General features: G+C 46.6%; 1 protein-coding gene across 1 annotated transcript; it reads right to left on the minus strand.

The window, feature by feature from the left end:
* Nucleotides 1-5,854: 5,854 nt before the first annotated feature.
* Nucleotides 5,855-12,115, minus strand: LOC125943672 (uncharacterized). The gene is made up of 3 exons (XM_049663124.1): nt 11,995-12,115; nt 8,255-8,665; nt 5,855-6,210 (listed from the first exon to the last, which is right to left on the minus strand). The coding sequence occupies exons 1-3, from the start codon at nt 12,104-12,106 to the stop codon at nt 5,990-5,992; spliced, it is 744 nt and encodes a 247-aa protein (XP_049519081.1). The 5' UTR covers nt 12,107-12,115; the 3' UTR covers nt 5,855-5,989.
* Nucleotides 12,116-21,227: the final 9,112 nt, after the last annotated feature.

Genomic DNA, 21,227 nt, shown 5'->3' on the forward strand with positions numbered 1-21,227 from the left:
ACATATGGGGCAGAAACTTGGAGGTTAACAAAGAAGCTCGATAACAAGTTAAGGACCGCACAAAGAGCAATCGAACGAAAAATGTTAGGCCTAACGTTAAGAGACAGGACGAGAGCGGTGTTGATCAGAGAGCAAACGGGGATAGCCGATATTCTAGTTGACATTAAGAGAAAGAAAATGGAGCTGGGCAGATCATGTAATGCGTAGGATGGATAACCGCTGTACCATTAGAGTTACAGAAAGGATACCAAAGTTAAGGGAAGCGCAGTCGAGGACGGCAGAAAACTAGGTGGGGTGATGAAGTTGGGAAATTTGCAGGCGCAAGTTGGAATCAGCTAGCGGAAGACAGGGGTAATTGGAGATCACAGGGAGAGGCCTTCGTCCTGCAGTGGACATAAATATAGGCGGCGGCTGCTGCTGCTGCTGCTGCTGCTGCTGCTGCTGCTGCTGCTGCTGCTGCTGCTGCTGCTGCTGCTGCTGCTGCTGCTGCTGATGATGATGATGATGATGATGATGATGATGATGAGAGAGAGTGATCAAAAGAAGGAAATGACGCTTGTTTCTGCAACCCCTGAGGGAGCACGGCGAAGCGTCGTCAGGGGAGAGGGAATCGGAAGTGATAGTGGATAGTGCGCAGCTGCATCAGTCTGCGCGCGTTACCCTCACCCAAAGAGAGTGTGGCGAAGTGAACCGTGATGGCACGGCCATGCCTTACGCTCGTGGTGGCCCCGACTGTGGCAGTGTAGCTGCCTCCGTTCAAGAGCTGGGACAGCAGCAGCAGTGGACACAAATATAGGCTGATGATGATATAAGGTGTCCCAGCTAACGTTAGCCGAGCTATTCAATGAAAAAAATGAAGATTACTAAAACATGGTACAAGATACAATTTACAAGCTAGATATGTTGTTCGTTTGTCAGACCTATGACGACCGAACACCATACATTTTATAATTGTATCTCGCGCCATGGTATGGCATGATAAACTTTATTCAGGTCCTGAAGATCAACCCTTAGGATGACGCAGGCGGCTCCCACGTCGGGACAGTAAGGTTTAACCTTACCGCCGTGTCGTGGGCTTTCTGGACGGCCTGTACTTGATCTAAAAGCACTCCACTGTGAAGGACTCGCCGCCATCAGACCCTTTCCTTGTCGCAGTCTGTGAAAGCCACACGACATTGCCAAAGCATATGATGCAGAGTAATGATGCCATTACACTTCTCGCAATTGATTGGTACCTCTCTTTCTGGATATAGCTTGTTAATAAAGTTTTGACTAGGATTGGTTCTTGTCTGTAACAAACTCAGAGTCACCGCTTGAGCTCTATTGAGCTTAGCATGTGGCACTGGGAATTCCCTTCTGTTCATGTAGTAATGCTTCGTGACTTCATTTTATGTAAGTAATCGGTCCCTGTTCTCCTCCCGCATATTATTGGGGTCCTGGTCGCGTAGTGCACGGATAGTAAGTCCTTGTGCAGCTGCGTTAGCCACCTGGTTCAAATTCCTCCGAGATGGATCGACAGACCCCATGTGTGCAGGAAACCAGTGGATTTCGATCCCTTGGCTGTCCATCTCACCGATAAGCTGGGCATCCCTTTTGGTTACAAAGCCTTTGGTAAAATGTCTAATAGCCATCTTAGAGTCACTGTAAATGCGCGTCCACTTATTATTCCTTAAAGCCAATGCTATCGCTACTTGTTCTGCCACTGTTGCTTCTTTAGTCATGATAGTAATAGCATCCCGAGTGAGTCCATCTACATCTACTACTACTGCCGTAAAGGCTTTATTTCCTCTGACCCATGCAGCATCCACAAAAGCCGCATGTTCTCTGTCCTGTTCTATCTCCTGCAGGAGAGCTTTGGCCCTTGCCTTTCTTCTTTCCATGTTGTGCACCGGGTGCATATTTCTGGGAAAAGGAGTCGTCTTGATGATCTCTCTTATGCTATATTTTAGTTCTACTGTCTTCCGAATTTTCAGATTCGCTTGGGTACCACCTTGGCTCTTCGAGTATTGCTCTACCTGACCTTGTTTCGGAAAGCCTCTCTCTGTGGGCAATTTGCTGAGCTTCAATTATTTCGGATATTGTGTTGTGGAGCCCTAGATTCATTAATTTATCATCCGGTGTGCTAACCGGCAATCCCACTGTTGTTTTGACAAGCCTTTTAATTAATCTGTTCAACTTCTTTAGTTCTGTCTGTGTCCATCTAAGCATCCCTGCTACATATGAGAAGTGACACAAGGCGAAAGCGTGGACCAGTCTCTTGGCGCTCTCCTCTCCCAACCCTCTGTGTCTGTTAGTGATTCTCCTTAGCAGTCTTATTATCTCCTCAGTCTTGCTTGTGATGTTTTGTATTGTTTTTCCGTTTGCCCCGTTTGCCTCCAGGAATAACCCTAAGACTCAAATGGATTCGACTTGCTTAATAGTTTTGCCCGCCTTTGTGGTTAGTACTAACCTGGGTTCTTCTTCGGGAACATATCCCCTCGGTTTTCACCCCTTTTCCTATTACTGAGTACTAGGAGTTCAGACTTCTCAGCAGAGCTAGCATTTCAGCCCCATGTCTTCTAAAATGGACTCTACCTCATAAATGCTCTCCTGAAGTCTGCTTTACGCCTGTCCCATACTTCCTTCAGCGTTCCATATTGTCACATCGTCTGCATAAATGGTAAAGTTAATGCACTCTATCCCTTTTAATCTCTTTGCCACTTTTGACATCGCCAGGTTGAAAAGCATAGGTGACAAGACCGACCCTTGCAGCGTCCCTCTGTGACCGAGATCCATCTTCTTTGATTTAATGTCCCCGAATCTAAGGTGTGCTGAGCGCTGGCCAATAAAAGCTTTAACCACTTCATATAGTTTTCTGCCTAATCCCAGTTCAGAAATGACCTCAAGTATTGCTCTATGCTTAATTTTGTCAAAATCCATTCAACCATTCATCCATTCAACCATTCAACCAAAATCCCTTCCATGTCAATTCAACATCCAACCCCAAGAGAGCTCTAGTGTGCTTTGGACTGGCTAAAAGCAATTTATGTTTGATTAACAACACGGCATCTTGTGTGGACAAGCGTGGTCTGAAACCAATCAGATTATACGGTAGGATGTCATTGTCCTCCACATATTTCGTTAACCTGTTCAATATGACATGCTCCATTGTCTTTCCTAGACATGATGTTAACGAAATTGGCCTGAGGTTATCTAAGTTGAGTTGTTTGCCCGGCTTTGGTATTAAGATAGTACAGGCCGTCCTCCATTCTTCTGGATAGACCCCATTCTTCCATAATTCATTCATGTATGTGGTCAGATGTTTTATGGAGTCGTCGTCCAAATTCTTTAGCAATCTGTTAGAGATGCCATCCGGGCCCGATGCTGACCTACTATTTAAATCATGCAATGCCGTGCGTACCTCACTTTCGTTGAATTCCTGATCCATAAAGTTGCATTCTGCCCTTAAGTAATCGGGGTAACTTACTTCCTGATCCGCTGTCCTGAGAGGCAAGTATTTAGCTGCCAATCACTGCATTATGCTCTCTGTGCTTGCAGTCTGACTTTCCTGGTGTACCAGCTTCGCCACTGCCGTACGTCTATTCCATTTAGTGCCTTTTTCATTAAGCAGATGCCTGAGCAGATTCCAATTGCCTCCACGTTTTATCCTTCCATCTATAGAGTTACACACCTCATTCCACTGTCGTTTCTGCAAATATCGGGCGTGCTCCTCGATATCCCTATTGAGCTGAGCAATTCGCTTCCTAAATCTTCTGCTCAAGCGGTGTGATTTCCATCTTTGTAAAATCGATTGCTCAGCTTCGATCAAATGCGCCAATCTACTGTCCATTTGTGTGACCTCTTCCTCAGTTTCTATAGCCTTAGTTGCTGCATTCAAGTCGTCCCTAAGCTGAGCTGCCCACTCTGGTGGTGTTATTTGCCCCATTCCTTCTTTTTCCGCTCTGTCCTTCCTGATTTTTCTAAACTGATCCCAGTCTAAATAAGTGAAATGCTTTACCTCCACCCCCGTCGTTTCCACCATTATCTGTAGCATGTAATGGTCGCTCCCCAGATCCGCCCCAGAGTTGATCCAGTCTGCCCTGGGTAAGTTAGAAGTGAAGGTTAAGTCCGGGGTAGTGTCCCTACACGTGGAAGTGCCACACCTAGTAGGAAAGGCTGGGTCTGCGATAAGAGAGAGGCCTAAATCCGTGGCAAGAAGCCAGATTCCTTCCCCTTTCTTTGTACTCCAGTGGTAACCCCAAGATTGGTGTGGGGAGTTGAAGTCCCCGCCTATTATGAGGGGCGCATTTTTGGCTACCCCCATGGCCTTATTAAAAATTGCTTTGAAGCTCTGTCTCATCTCTCTGGAACTGCTATATATGTTGAGGCAGAACAAGGTTTGCGCTTTACCTTTGTGCCTTTTTAGGACCATTTCTATAAATATATATTCAATTTTGTTCGCCCCCAATTTTAAATCATGCTCGATGTAAGGAATTTTCTTCTCAATTAGGGTGGCGATTCCCCTGCCCGGGTCTTTGCCTTTGCAGATCGAGTTAAAGCCAGACAGCCCGATCTCCTCCGCTAGAGTTTCCTGGAGCATTATTAATTTTGGCCTATTTTCAACTGTTTTGATTATCTGTGCTAATGACGCTCTTTTTTGGTGAAATCCTCTGCAATTCCACTGCCACACACTAAGTCTCTTTCTGCTATCCATTATTATTGCCGTTACCCCCCGACTTGCTACCCCCTGTCACTGTTCTCTTGACTGTGCTACCCACCGCTCCTGGAAGTGTTCTAACGCTTTCTGATTCCGAGGGCATATATTCCTCATCATCTCCTTGGGCCTCTAATTTTTTCAGCCGTTTCTCGGCTGTTAACTTCCACTTACATATTTTGTCCACCTTAAGGTTAACGCTTTCTACCGTGTCCTTTAGGTCCTTAATCGCATTCTTAATCTCCTCCAGAACCGAGCAGATCGATTACACCTCTGGGACTACAGCTCTCTTTTTTGGCGCCGGTGTGCCTTCTTCCTCCTGGCTATTACTTCTACTCACCGGCTTAGCTACTGCCAGATTACCGCTTTCTGCCCTTAACCCTGTGTTCATTTCCTGAATCTGCTTCTTAAGTTCTTCATTTGCTTTCTTTAGTGATATAACCTCTCTGATGAGCTGTTCTACTCTGGTATCATTGCTTTGTATCTGCGAGGCAATTGCCACATTACCTGTGGCTTTCACAGTACCTTTGACTTTATCTTCCCAGGTAGCTCCTGGCTCCTTTTTCTTGATCTTCAGCTCCTGCTCCTCGAAGCGCACCTGCGCCTCCCGAGACCTCGAACGGTTTCTTCCCCTCGATGTTGAACGCTGCCTTGATCTTGAACTACTTCTTGAGCGTGAGCGCTGTCTTGATCTTGAACCACTCCTTGAGCGTGAGCGCCTCCCAGCGCCCGGAGGGGTCTCCTTTGTCGGTTGAGCCGATTCCATCTCGGTGTCCTCTTTGAAGCGTTCTCTTCTCCTTACTCTCACTACATACGGTATTTGATACCGCTGCTTGCAAGCTTTGTCACCTGTGGGGTGATCTTCACCGCAGAACTTGCATTTGGGAGAGCATATATGATCCTCCCCTGGGTCTTGCACACCGCATCCCCTGCACTGCACCACATCAGGTGTGGGACAAACGTCTGATCTGTGTCCAATTCTTCCACATGCGTAACATACGTTCATCTGTTCATTACTGTAAATAAAGTTTATTCCTCCTCCTCGTTAAACGGCTTGGCTAAATTTAGCAAGGACACACGGTATGTTGGAACAGCAACTAGCCAACAGCGCAATTGACCCAACGATAGCTTACGTTCTATGTGACTGAAGCTGCGTTGAGCATTGGACATCCAGTTAGTGAAGATACATCATGAGCTAAAATGTTTATTTTTCCTCTATGGAGGACGTCCAAGCCAATAAAGTAAGTAGGGAAAGTGAAAAAGCTTGCACTGATCCGGCCGAGACAGTTGCAAAGCTCAGTCCTGCCCTTCGACGAACGCCTTCTTCAAGTGGTCGAGATAGTTGTTCCCGATGAAGTCACAAGCCAGGTTGGAGAGCGCACTTCGAATCAGGCTCCGAAACCGCCGCTCCATTGTGTCGATTCTCTTTCCGTCCCAGCTGATGGTGGAGTTTTCGACGACCAAGTTCTTGATCCGGACACGGCCGAGGTCGAGTGCCACGATGTGGAAGTGGTCCTCTATTGCGAATAGAAAACAGGCGATACGTGTTGCTGCAGTTTTATAACAATGAGAGGCTTGTTGAAACGGACACAAATTTCCTCACCCGGAAACGTAATGTAGTCAGCGTTCAAAAGAAGCCGTTTAGGCAGACATTGCCCAGGTGTCAACGAGAAAGCATGGCGACCTCGTTCAGAGAAATAAATCTTAAACTACTCCTTTGGGCACTGAAACGTTGTGAAACAGGGTACATTGTAAACATTATATCGCCTTCTTTTTTAATTCAGCGGCCAAATTAATTTAATTTTACATACGGGGATTTACGTCCCAAAGCCACGATCTGATTATGAGGCACGCCGTAGTGGGGGATTCCAGAATAATTTGGACCACCTGGGGTTCTTTAACGCGCACCTAAATCTAAGTACACGGGTGTTTTCGCTTTTCGCCCCCATCAAAATGTGGCCGCCGTGGCCGGGATTTCGATCCCGCGACCTCGTGCTTAGCAGCCCAACACCATAGCCACTAAGCAACCACGGGGGGTATCGGTGGTCTACAGAACGTGTCCTGATCGCTTGGAACGTAGCGTTTCTAGACAAGTAGGCAGGTTAAAATTCGCAGGTTACGTTTTGACTGAAGCATGTGAAAAGGTAATTCGTAGAATGAAGTTAGGAAAAAGCAGAGACAAAAAAAAAAAAAAAACTGAGCAAAAGACGGATAAGCTCGTCGTAGTCTCATAGGTTCACCGGCTTCCTCGTGGACTAAAAAACGCAGCTGCTCGACACGGTGTAAAAGTTTTTTTTCTATGCCAAATAAGTTAGGTGGAATTTGCGCCCGTGTACGGGAACAGGCGGAAGCCAAAAACATCCCAGAGGAAGGTAGGCTGCGGCGTCAAGCACAGGTCACATGCAATTCAATGTGCCACGGGCTTGGTGTATAATCTGCCTCTTCCGTGTGGCTAATAAATAATAATGAAAATAAGTGTGGCTAAATATATAATTAACGGAGCACGAATATTCGTAACCTGGCAACTGTAAGTCTCACATTGCCTCGCACTGTGAAGAATGGGGCTGCGCACCTGAGCTCAGCCAGGCTCATGTTGTCACCAGGCACCATAGTCAGACAACTCGGGATAATATCGAGACATGGTACATACATCGTAAAAAAAGGTACTTGTATTAGTATTCCCTCGCGCTGCGTGAGAATGAACTTGGTTTTGAACAGCTAAATTCTTATTTGTTTGTTTACCCACGTGTTGTTATATATTGTCTTGTTTGTTGCCAGTAAACCTTGAGTTGAGATCGACACTGATGCTGTCGTGCATTTCGTGTCCGTGGTTTTTTTTTTTTTTTCTGTCGCGCCGTTTCCAAAATGAACCCCACATACCAACTCGCCCATCTGTCAGTTCTCAACTCAATAGAAAGCAATTTAGCCGCCGAGATTTCTCCGCGCGATGCCATCACTCCGGCTGCTGAGCTAGCTCGCTGAAATCCAATGTCGGTTCCGGAAGTTATTTCGGAGTATAATGGCCTAGATTATTTATAGAGCACGCTAATTTGAAGTGTGCGCACTGTTTATGCGTCGTTATGACCTGTAACAAGTGCGTGTGCCTCCTAAAGCTTAAGCACGCGCGCCATATTTTACTAGCATGTGCAGATCCATTTTAGATCAGCATGCGCGCAGGTTCATTTTCTTTCTTTAATACTCTTCCGTATTCTGTTGTAAATAAAGGGATAGGAGGGGCGGGGCTGGGTGAGGGGCGTTGGGTATTCGCGGGAAAGCACGTATATTCGTTCGTTTCGAATGCATCGAAAATTCAAAATACTGAAATGTGAGCCGAAGCGGATATCAAATAGCATAATATATTCGCCGGAATCTTCGCACAAGCCTACAAAAAGGTCAATCTTCTAGTCGATACGAGGCCCGAAAAGCTGTTGCGGCGCTCATTTCAGCCAGCCCTTGAACGTTATGTTACTACTGCATAAAGATTTCCGCGAGTGTATACTGCTTTCTCTTCCTCTTGAGCGGCGTTTAAGGTTGTTCTCACACAAGAAGTGTAATTCTCACCAGGATCTTTTCTTATTTGCAGCGTTGCCTGCACGACTTTCGCGGTGGCGGACGTATTCCCCGCTTCGATGACGGCCAGTGGTGGTTCGTCGTGGTGCGTGTTTCCGACCGCCACGCGCCAGCGGTAACTCGTGCGGATCTTGAAGAAACGCATGAAGCAGCTGGCACGGCTCCCGTCGCGTGAACCGAAGATGCAGTCGCCGTTCTGCCGGATGTCCTCGTCCGCGCAAGAGACGCGGCCCCCGTAGAACTCGAGCCAACTCCACCACGGGTCGCGCCACCGGTCCGACGAGACCCGGCGCGTGTTGTTGACGCACGCGTCGGCGGGGATGTTCTCGCACAGTCGACCACTCTTGAGTGCGTGTTCCACTCGATCGTCGATCGACAGCAGAACTGGGATGGTGCGCTCCCCTGCGTTGTTCACAGTATGCACGTACAAGAAAAGAAAAGGTAAGAATGAGGTCCCTGTCGATGCTGCGAGATATAGACGCAGATCGGTGCATTTGGGAAATTTTCTCCACAGTCGAGTGGTCTAACGATAAGAGACAACCGATTGTTTTGATAGTACAAGCAGCTGATGTTCATTCTGCAGACCGGAGCAGTGCGCAGCGTCTTAAGTATGTTATTTCTCAATGCTCTTATACGTTTCGTTTTTCCTCTGGCTAAACCCCCTGCCTTTCCCCTTTCTTCTGCCTCTCTCTCTTTCTCGTATAATGAAATCGAAACACCGACGAAAAGCGCTGGCAGTTACCTGGGTTATAAAAGTGTACAGCCAGTATACACAAGTACAAGTATACAGTATACAGTTGGCGCTTCACTGTCTCTTCTCTTCTGTCCCCTTTTCACAAAATGCATTTCGCGCCACAGACAAGTTCACCTAGGAAGTATACAGCCTTTTTAGCGGCCCACGATGTAACTGACCGAAAGGGATAGACGATATGCAAGATTTGCAAGTGCGCTTCTCAACGCACCTAGCTTGACCTAATGAAGACGGCGGACCTTGGGCTAGGATTGTATTTAGTTGCAATTAAAGTGTTAACATGCGAGACGGTGACATCGTTCCTGCCACCCTCAGTTCCCCGCGCCGTCCAATGTACGGGCAAAGTAAAATGTGCGTGCATAAATCACAGCTTTTGCAAAATTCCCTTAACAAATGCTCAAAAGCGTTATATGCGGCTGAAGTTCCAAACGAATCAATTATATACGGGCAACATAATAAAGTATGCCACTTAATTACAGGCAATTGAAATTCTTATAGTAACTGCTCGAAAAAAAAAAAAAATCAGCTTCGCTTGAAATTGAGTTGCAATGCTGGAAGGTCGCACAAATCTGCTTCCTTTTTTCCCGTTTTTTTTTTTGTGTGCGTTTATTCGTTTTACTCGGCCAGTCAGTTCTTTCAAGTCATCACACATGTCGCTGTAACGCTTGATTATATGCAACGCACGATGCCCTGCTTAATGTTCCTGGCCGGGACTCTGCATGCCCGACCACCGCGGTGTGCATATCTCGCTAAGAACGCGCCAGATCATGCTCCTATACATGTGTCTTTCACGCACATGCACTCACGCGTGAGTGCATGTGTACGCGTGACTATCGGCCGCGCACACACACGCGCGCGCAGCAGTCGCGGCTAACCCACCTCCCCTGTAGAGTTACCTACAATTAGAGCCTCCGAGATCTGCGGTGCGCGCCGCCCGATCTGGGATGTCGTGCTACAACCATAGATTTGCCTACAACAGTTACTATAAAGAACTTTGGCGCTGCTATCGTACAGCTTCTATGACAATTATGAGTACAGTACATAGATTTGTGCATAACATTCGTGCTTGTGGCTCCAGGTAATTCTTCTGGCGTTTAAAGGGACCCTGAAACGATTTTGACGATTTTGTACAAACGTACTGAGTCGTTATAGTGTAGGTCTTTCTGATCATTAATTGACGCATCTAAGCGCTCCACATAAAGCGTGTAATTTATTATAAGGTTTTAAAAAGGTACATCGCTACCGATCGCAGCACGCCAATCGGCTGAGTTTTCAGCCGCCCCTGACCAAGTGACGCGATTTGACCATTACAGTAGGGCGAGCGATCCGATTGGCTGCCCAGGGCGCGTCATCGGTTATTTTTCCAACATTATGGTGAACATACGCTGTTCGTAATGGTTTGGATGTTAGTTAATTTGTTTCTATAAAAAGAGAGTAACAGAAAGAGAGTGCACCAGGAGCTGATACTACACTAAAAGCACTTCCGGCCCACAGCAAGTGTCGTCTGCTTCTGTTACACCGTGCTCCGTGTTGACGAGAGTTGCGCGGTTAGTGTTGGTCTCATTCTTTCTTTTCGCGAGCACCATGGTTCGCCCTTTCGTTGTGGGCTGCAAACGTAGCGATCGGCGACATGTCAAGCGGCGACATCGTGCCCTTCTGCAAGGCAGCAGACGAGCGGCGTGGCTGCAGCGCATCGGACTGTCGGTATCCAAACGGCGCCTGCATCTACACGTTTGCGGCCGTCACTTCACGCCGAAGGATTACTACCACAATAGAGTTTAGCTTGTGCGGTATTCGGGTAAACGCAAACACAAGTGTACTGGACGTTTTACGTGATGAACGGAGACGCAAACGTGAACTGCTTGCGCAGTGCAGCTACCTGGCGGCACAAAGTTCAACCAAATGCAAAGCTAATATAGCAGTAACCAAGTGTGTTCTACTTTGCTGCTCGCGCAAATTTTCGCCAGGAGGAGCGCAATCTTGAACACATTATCTTGTTATATGTTTAAAATGTTTTACACTTAGTTACAGAAATATTAGCTCTGTGTTTGGCTGGTTAAGCTCTGCGTCACCAGATGGCTGGACCGTGCATGCCGATCATGCCGATCAGGTCGCTCACGTACGTCTACAAAGCTCCTGCATGACTGCGATATGGAGGGGCTTTAGTTTCCACCTCTGCCTGCTCGTCAGAACGTCCGGCTCGCCTGTGGTTACCGGAATACCGGACACGCTCCGCGCTGCGACAGAAGGCGCGCAACGCACGCTGCTTGATCGCTCTCGCTGGGGATCGACGGCCAGGCGGCTAGCGGAGAGGTTGGAGCGCCTACGTGCGCTGGCTCCATGACACCCGGAAGTAGACAACACGACGTCACATCATAAGGTAGAGCCAGTGAAGGCGGAGCTTAGCCCCGATCAATCGGCGAACGAGTTGAGGAGAAAATGCATGGCTAAGGAGGAGGGTAACTAGTAATCGTCCGTAGCTCTCTTAATATGAGACGCTTCGCTTAATTTGTGACGCGAATATTTTATTGAAGCTGTACTCTACGCGTCTACAAAATTTGTCCGAACCGTTTCAGGGAACCTTTAAGCTGCATCTTTCTAAAATTTTCAAGAAAGCATATTTTTTTCCTAACACACCAAGGCAATACAAGCCTATGTACATGCGCGTATTCACCACGATTTGTTGCATTTATATAACGCAATATATATTGTTGGACGTGATCAGCAAAGTCGCAGAGCCGCTTAAAGCCCGGAAGGGCGAAGGCTTAGGTAAATGCATATGTTGTGTTCTGTCCACCATTCCCTGGGCTTGCTGAACCGAAATACCTTCAGCTCCCGTAAATACTAGCGCCAGAGTGATTTTTAGTGATTAAAAAAAAAAGCTATCACGCCGACTTTTCCACCTCCATACCGAAGTGTCTATTCCTGGCAGTTGCCACTGAAAAAATTGCCCTATAGGCATTGGCTGCAAAGACCCTACACTGTCGGGCACGCCGAGTCTCCGCCATCCGGACGAGTGGGAGACAGGTTCCATTTCTTTCGACGCTCATGGCTGGACACGTGGAGCCGTTTGACGTTGAAATATCCGCCATGTTGCTCAGTGCTGAAACGAGATCACGGGAAAAATTATGACGCACAGCGTTCCAAGTTACCTCCATAGTGATGCAGTCTCCCGAAGAGCCCTTAAAGGGAAAGCAAGAAAAAAGTCGCAGTAAAGAACTTTAGACTAAGCATTCTTTCGAAACAGTGCGAGCATTTGTGGCGAGGTAAAATGTTGATTATTAGCGGGAACATTGAAGGCCAAACTATTGCTTGAACCACAGCACCAAACCGTGCCCTAAAATTACGTCACATGTCAAAGGTTACAGCACGAAATAGAAGCAAGAAACATTTGCTGTGACTAATGCCTCTGACTATAAAAAAAGAAAAATATTGCATCTTCCCCCGAAAGGAAAAGCAGTGATTTCGGTAGCAAACTATTAGTCAGCTATGCGAAGGAAGGATAGCATAGGTTCATTGGTCGTATAAACTAGTGCATATTTGCTTGCTAACCAATTAACAGGCATGGTGACATGCGCACAGGCAAACGTGAACACATCTCCCTGGATGACCACGGCTTTTATTTTTATGCAATACTGTTATGTTGGAAGGCAGTATAGTGCCATTTCAGCAGCACTTGGCGCTGTTTCGTTACCAGAAAATCGGCACAAACTGCTCGCAGGGAAGCTGTGCGGCGTACGTACAGTACATATTTTCACACGCGCAGCTTATAGGCTGTCCATATAACCACACCACAGGAATAATCTCTCGACACGCTTCCGGATTCTTTTCAAGCGAAGCTTGTATACGCTAGCCTGCGCCGGCGATGTAACGCTGAAACTATCATCATCAACAATGCCTCGAGCGTCGTGTTCTTCCCCAGCTGGCTCCGCTGCCGCTCATATCAATCTATAGCGTAGATTTTCACTTCTCTCCTGTCGTCGTAATGGGAAGGCCGCGCTTACGGGGGTATGAGCCATTGCTTAAGGGGGTATGAGCATTGTGAACGTAATGACTACCATAAGACGTATGTGCGTAGATTTGACATGTCCAAACGATACGTGTGACATCGAGATGACCGAACCCCTTGCAGTATAAAGCAGCGATCACAAGGCTACTTTGCTCACTTTCATAAAACTGACCAGTGAAGTTTCCGATGTTCAATAAACATGTGTTTCATTGCCAACTTGTCTCCACTGATGTCACCAGTATCCACACAATGTACATCTCGTTAATCACAAGGGCACACTCCCGTTAACAGAATGTTAGGGACAGTCATCCATCTTCACTGTGTGGAAGGGCCAACGATTTATTTTTTTGGATGACGGTGTTTAACAAGCAGAAAGCTTATCGTGTTCACTTACCTGACGGCGACTGCGTTGCTGTCAACTGGGGCTCCTTTTCACTTCCTCTTACGAGTGGGCCGCCATACCCGCCTTCGTAGCTCCTCTGTACCCACTGGAATAGTTGCGGGTCCACCTGTCCCGCCACCTGTGTCCCATGCCAGACGGGTCCTTGAAGAGAATGCACATATAGACTTTGAAGGGTAACATGAAATCTCTCTACATTATGGGGTTTTACGTGCGAAAACCGCCATTTGGTTATGAGGCACGCCGTTGTGGGGGACTCCGGATTAATTTGGTCCACCTGGGGTTCTTTAACGTGCACTTAAATCTATAGTACACGGGTGTTTTCTTCATTTCTCCCCCATCGAATTGCGGCCGCCGTGGCCGGGATTCGATCCCATGCCCTCCTGCTCAGCGCCTAACACCGTAACCACTGAGCAACCACGGCGGGTAACGCACACGCACGCACGCACACACACACGCACACACGCACACGCGCGCACGCGCACACGCGCACACGCGCACACGCGCACACACGCACACACGCACACGCACGCACACACACACACACACACCGCAGGAAAAAGCACCGTCCGAACGCTATAAAACTGTTATCTTGAGAAACCGGTGCTTGGCTTACACCAGTCTCTTTGAGGAATCTTTTTGAAACCTTCGTTACTGATTAAATCATGTACCTCCCACTATGCAGGTTCTCAAACACATAACTAGGGATTGCAGTTTTCGGTTTTTACCTATAAATGCCGAAAACTACTTGCCGATTCGAATTATAGAAATTTGGTTCAAACCAATAAGTGGCGATATTAGGAATCCATCGTGGCTCGTCATGCTTAAGCAACCATCGTGCTTAAGCCTCCTTAAGTGCACCGACTGAGTGGCCATGGCTCTGGGATGCAGTATTTAAATTGTTTTGTTTTCCTGTATTTAACCTCACTTTGGAGTACAGCTTTTCCCCCCAAAAAGAGAAGAATAAACAGAAAGGAGCGCTGCCAGCTCTGACGAGAATCCATATGGTGAGTGTATTTGAACAAATTTCTAGTGTAATTAGTTCAATTCACTGCTTTGAGGACAATAAAGCTTTCTCTTTTAATGTTGCCTTCCCCATATATCGTAGATACGTGTGAGAAGCTTTTAAAAGGGCCGAAAAGGCCGCAACTTTCGAGCAATATAAGTGCCAATAAATACCTGCGTAATTAAAAAAAAATAGGATGTCGGTAAATGCAATCCTTACACAACTGTTTGCCGATGGGAGATCAAGCCATGAGAGAGAGACACAGCGTTGCCATATTTTTCGGCATTTGTCACTAAGCTTGGACGAGAAAGTCGCTAAATTGCCGCTAAATTTTGCTTCAATGTGGCTTAAATTGTCACTAGAACTATTGGGCGAACTTTATATAATGCAGGTTTTTGGAAAACTATAAGACAAGCGAAGGTGGTGTAAATCGTTAACCGAAGCGTTTCACATTGGTCTAGTGTGCGTACAGGTGGAAAAAAAAATGTGGTTGATCCCTCTTATATAGGAATCGGTATAGAACACGAAAGTGAAACGTGTCTTCACAGAAGTAGTGTAATGTTTATTGCACATTGATATATAATGTCTATTGGTGTTTTGTGGCTAAAGCGCCCTTAGGCGTTGATGCACCCACGCTGACGCCTGGTGGCACGTCTCCTCCATCACGACTACCAACGTCGATGACCATGAGCAACCGTCGTGCATATGGAAGCTGCACTACGCTGCACACGCTAGCACAACGCGAAAGACGAAGCACGTAACTGACACACTAATACAACGCGCAAGACAAAGCACGTAACTGAATCGTCACCGAGTCAAATCAGCGCGTACAGCGCGTCGTAATTGCAGCCTCCGCGATCAACTTCAGAAACATTTTCAGAGCTAATTGCGGAGGCCACGCTCCGCTGTGCTGAGTACGGTGAACGCCACCTAGGTGGCGTTGGTAGTGCTTCTTGATGCCAGCGTCCCTTCGAATGCTGGCATCGAGGCGTCGTAGTACTGAGACCACCGAAGCGTTCACTGTCGGTGCGCGTTAAGGCCGGAATACATGGAGCGAATAACCGGCGTCCGAGCGAAGAACTTCGTCGGGCGGCGAACGTCCGACGGCCGGCGTCAAGAAATTTGCCGTCCGCAGCCGATCTGCCTGTCCAAACATTTTCGTCGAGCGAACGCCGCCGCCGGAAGCGTCTAGCGCGCAGCGGTGGACGACAGCCAATCAGGAGGCACTAGTTCCGGTCGCAATGCATGCTGGTGTTTCGCGCGCGCGCGCCTTTTCGCGTCGTCTGCAATCGCGTTGGTGTTGCCGTGTCTGCATGTCTCTGCACCGATTGAGTAGTTCCTAGTATGATCTCTCAGGAATCGCGTTGTATTTGTACATCCCATATCCGCTGATCTGCGAGGAAACAGACAAGCAGTGCAAGCTCTCTACAACCTTCAACAGAAATCTTCTGATCTCAGAGGCCACATGCTGTCGTCATGCCTATCTCCCGACTTCCCCGATAGATGGCGTTGGCATCGGATATTTCTTTCGCTAGGCTTAGACGCGTTCGAAACGAGAAGCGATCTCGAAAACTACTCAAGGTTATCCATAATACTCTGTCGTCGAAGCGGCCTGAGACTAAGCGAAAGCCGTTTACGCAGTCATTTGCTTCCAACTAAGTGAATTCTACAAGGACAACGCCAAATTCAGTTCGAAGCGGGCGGCCGGGACCGCCGCCAACACGGCGGCCAACGCGCGGCGGCGTTCGCCGCATGTATTGCAACACAGCAAACATCCTGCGTCGTGTCGCCGCGTCGTTACTTGACGCGTGAAGTTCGTCGAGAAAGTTCGCTCCATGTATCCCGGGCTTTAGTGTCATAATGCAGTACTTCTCTTTTCTGCTCATAGGCGGCGGCACCGCCCCGAGCAAGAGCGCGGGTACACGGAGGAGTGTTAGATATATAAGGCGCGTCTGTGTAGCTCTCTGCGAATGCGTTTGTGGCGCAATGGGTTAAACGCTCGGCGATCTATCGTCGCGGACCGAGAGGTCGTGGGTTCGATTCCCAAATTTTGCATGTTTGTGGAACTTTTTCTTCTGGTTTCTTTCTTTGTATTATGTTCTATGACGTATTTCCGTCACGGAAATACGGCAGTGAAGTCTTGGTGGACCCCGGAATAAAACACTTTCGTGTTAAAAATTAAAATTAAATTTTACGTGCCAAAACCACGATCTGATTATGAGGCACGCCGTACAGTGGGGGACTCCGGAAATTTGGACCACCTGGTGTTCTTTAACGTGCACCTAAATCTAAGTACACAAGTGTTTTCGCACTTCGCCCCCATCGAAATGCGGCCGCCGTGGCCAGGTTTCGATCCCGCGACCTGCTTAGCAGCCCAACACCATAGCCACTAAGCAACCACGGCGGGTGCGTACAGTTGGAAAATAAACAGCAAATTTACCGGCAGGTTGTATAGAGATGTTAATTTACTAATATACGAGGTGTGTTCAAAAATTATCGAACCTTCTTTCTCACGTAGACCAATAAAGTGCGGGAGGCTTCTTTGGGTGGAGATATGGAGGGGACATTCATGCGCAAGCATGAAATGTTTTTACGCCCGCAGAAAGCCTCAGTTGCTGGTAGTCGGCCTATGAGTGGGGACATGTAGTGATCGCTTGTCAGATTCCAGTAAGTTGTAAAATGACGGATCAATATGAGCAGCGATATTGGATCAAATTTTGCCAAAAGCGTGTCGATACCCAAGTGGAAACCATTCGCAAGATTCAATAGGCTTTCGGGGACGATGCCATGAGCACCTCACAGATAAAGTAGTGGTACACCCACTTCAAAGATGGCCGCACATCAGTGGACAGCGAACCGCGTTCAGGCAGACCCTCAACAAGCCGACATTAGAATGTCATTGAGCAAGTGCGGACTTTGGTCATGGAGGACCGTCGCATCACAGTTCGAGAACTTGCGAACGATATGGTGGTAAGCATTAGATCAGTACATTCAATTTTGACCGAGGATTTGGGCATGAGGAGAATGTCCGCGAAATTCGTGCCGCCAACTGCTAACAATGGAGAAGAAACAACTCCGTCTTGAAATCGCACAGGACCTGCTGGACAATGCAAACAGTAACCCCAACTTTCTGAACACCGTGACCACAGGCGATGAGTCGTGGGTTTATCGGTATGACTCAGAAACCAAGATGCATTCGTCACAGTAGAAACATCCGACATCCACGACAAAATTAAAGAAAGAAAAAAAAAAAGCTCGGGAGGTCTGCAGCAATTTAAAGGTTATGTTGACCGTTTTCTACGACTCCCGTGAGGTGGTGCATCGTGAGTACGCACCACAAGGTCAAACCATCGCAAAAGAATACTACCAAGAGCTCCTTCGTCCCCTTCGTGATGCTGTGCGGCGCAAACGACCGGATCTGTGGGCAGCAAAAACTTGGCAGCTCCATCGTGATAATGCACCCGCCCATTCTACGCGTCTGATGCAGACTTTCTTCGCCAAACACAACATTCCTGCGCTTCGTCAAGCTACCTATTCCCCCGACATGGCTCCGTGTGACTTTAGGATATTTCCCAGGCAGAAAATGCCGTTGAAAGGGAACCGATGTGAAGACATGCGGCATGCGACGGCCCGGCTGATCTCGATTCCAAAAGACGCGTTCCATAACTTTTCCCAACAATAGCGGGATCGCTGGGATAAGTGTGTGCATTATCAATGAGACTAACTTTGAAGGGGATTAGGTTTTTGTACCTCTAATCAATAAATGTATTTCTGCTGACCAAACGTTTGATGATTTTGGAACACGCCTCGTATCTACGTAACAACGGATAAGACAAGCTGGATTCAATTTAATGTTTACCTTCAGATTGTAACTTTACAAATCCAGGACAATAAAAAAAAAAGGAAAACGGGTATCCCGATTTTCTTAGCAGGAAAATTAAGGTACGTGGGCTATATCATTCCTGCCAATTTTTTATTTGTCGGAGCTTGCGAAAGGAGAACAAAATCCTTCGACACGAGCTTGGTCGTATGTTGTTAATGCGACAATGGCAATTGCGTGATCTTTATGTATAGGTATATGGCCGGTCTGGAACACGCATCTGGTATATCAGACGTAAGATGCATGCTCCAGACCGGCTGTGGTAGGTGAAATACTACGCTTCAGCCCTTCAAACCGCCTGAAATCGTGATTTGTCCGAGAAATGGGGGAAACGGAAGCGGCGCGTTCAAATTCACGTGAACGAGCCGAACCTCTCCGATACGTGCGCCTTTCTGCAGTCGTCCTGTCTGATTATGCATCTGCTGCTTTTGAAATCGCACCATACATTTCACTGCAATTACATTTATTAAATGAATTTACTGCTACGGTTGCGAACATTCACCAATCGAACGTACTTTGCAGACTTCAGAACCTGCAGCGTTAAGACCCATTTTAAATTGTTAAAGACAATTGTGCAGATCCAACGCACGTTTTGGAATCTGCGTGAAGCCAAGCATTTGTGAAGCAGTTAAAATGCTTATAGATAAAATGCTATAAATTTGCCCAGTTTATTAATGCGCCTTCGGCGTAAGGGAAACTGGCAGGCGCATGTGCATGCGTGCTACGCAATCTGACAAATCTTGTATCGGCTTCTATTTATTCATCCTTTCTTGGTTATTTTAAATGTACCGGCCACTTTGCCTCCCACTGATCTGACAAGCCCGATCCCTGAAGACCAGCATCGTCTGGTGAGCAGGGCCAAGCAATCGGCTCAGGCCCACGGCATCCTGGACTATAGGGACGCCGCCCACCTCGGACATTTAGGCTAATTTCTACATATCAAGTTTATTCCTCCTCCTACGGGGCGCTTCTTGACCGATCCCTCCACTGTCGGTATGTGCCATATTATTCAAATTATGATCATCAACACCCGGCTATGGAAGCTCACTTGTAGTTTCTCAAAAACAAATTTCGTGTTAGAAATAAATTTTCGAAGCACCTTTCATAAATACGAAGTCGCTAAAAGGTCGCCAATTATTTTGTCATGTCGTTAAAAAATCTCCCCGTGAACAAACTAGAAAATTTTGTCGTCGCTGAACAAAGAAGAAAGTCGCTAAATCTAGCAACAATATCGCTAAAATGACAACCCTGAAGAGACAAAGCAAGAAGAGGAGAGGCAAGGAGGACAACCAGAGGAGCTTCCTGTTTGTTACCCTACACTGGGTGTAAGGGAAAGGGGAGCTGAAAGAAGATAAAACCCCGATATGCGTCAGCAAATCGTAAAATTGAATGCTTGTGCAATGCCTAATATTGCTCAGTCTCCCCTGGGGTTTTGTGCGGGTATATTTCTCACTGTGTGCTGGACAGCAGACTCTACTGGCGACAAGCTGTGGACACTTTGCAAACTCAACATCACAAAGTCTTCAGGCACTTCAAAGAATGGCGTTACGCTGACGTGAGAACATGTTTAACACTATATAAGGCACGAAGCGCAGGGAGTGGGTCGCCATGATCACATCCGGCGGCGTAAGTGATAGAAACGATGAGCCAGTACAGTGCTCACATATTGCCAGTACAGTGCTCACCAATAGCCGCAGCTGTGACCGCCAGGAGCCAGCAAAATGCTCTCATGGTTCTCGACGTGGAACCTGCTCGAGATGTTCCTAGCATTGGAACAAAACAGTTAAATGTGTGTTATATATCGCAATGATTCGGTAACTCTGACAATAAAAATTGAGGCATATTACTATTATAACATGGCTAAATTATTCAGGACCGCATAGACAGATATAGTGAAACTGTGCTCATACGCCAATCAATTAAACAATCAATCAATCAGTCAATCAATAAACCAGCCAATTAATTCATCAATGAATGTTATTAATACATGGGTGGTTAATGACAGCATATACAATGCAAACAAGAGGATCCCAATGTACAGACTGCAATGGGACCCTCGGTATATAAAACTAGCAGTTTTATATAAATATTACAAAGATTATCAGCAGTGCGAACAATAGTACCAATGCATAAAGTAAGAAATAACGCTAAGCATAACAGAATAAAAGACATAAAGAAGCTTAAAAGCAAAAACGCAAACAAGTTGAGAAATAAACACATTAGTTATAAACACAAATCTAATACAAAAACTAAAACAGCACGAACATCAAGAATTTGACAAATAATGTTTTAATGAATTCTTGAATGAAAGTAAAGAAGCGGTGGATTTAAGAGACATATAGGTAATGATTCCATAATGTGATCGCACAGAAGGATGAAGATGATTTACCTTAATTAGAAGAAACTTTAGGTAGCAAAATGTTATTGTTGGCAGGAAACCTGGTAAAGTTATTTATTAAAAGCTCTGAATCGACTAAATTACTAGAAAGTTGATTAGTTATTTGTTTATACAATAACACAACCAGATTAAACCGCAACAAGTTATTAAGTCAAGATGTGGCTGCAGCGAAGGGCAGTAGCGCTGCAGTCGCGAGAACAGTGAAAAATAATCCCAATAGCCCAATTTTGTAGATGCTGAAGTGATGAAAGATGACACTGATATGTATTTCCCCATGATACGATGCCATAACTGATATGATTATGTATGAAAGCGAAGTAAAGACAAAGAGGAGTCTGACAAAAAGAATATGAGCGTGCTTTAAAAGCACTGCACGAGTGCCGAATGCTGCCATATTTCTAATGTGAGCCATGTGGTTAACGAACGTAAGGTTAGTATCGAGGTGAACGCCAAGGAATGATACACTATCACTGACAATAATAAAATGCGTCAGTTAGGAGGCCCGGTAATCAGGTTAAAT

Source organism: Dermacentor silvarum, chromosome 2 (assembly GCF_013339745.2).
Source record: "Dermacentor silvarum isolate Dsil-2018 chromosome 2, BIME_Dsil_1.4, whole genome shotgun sequence".
Classification (NCBI taxonomy): Eukaryota; Metazoa; Arthropoda; class Arachnida; order Ixodida; family Ixodidae; genus Dermacentor; species Dermacentor silvarum.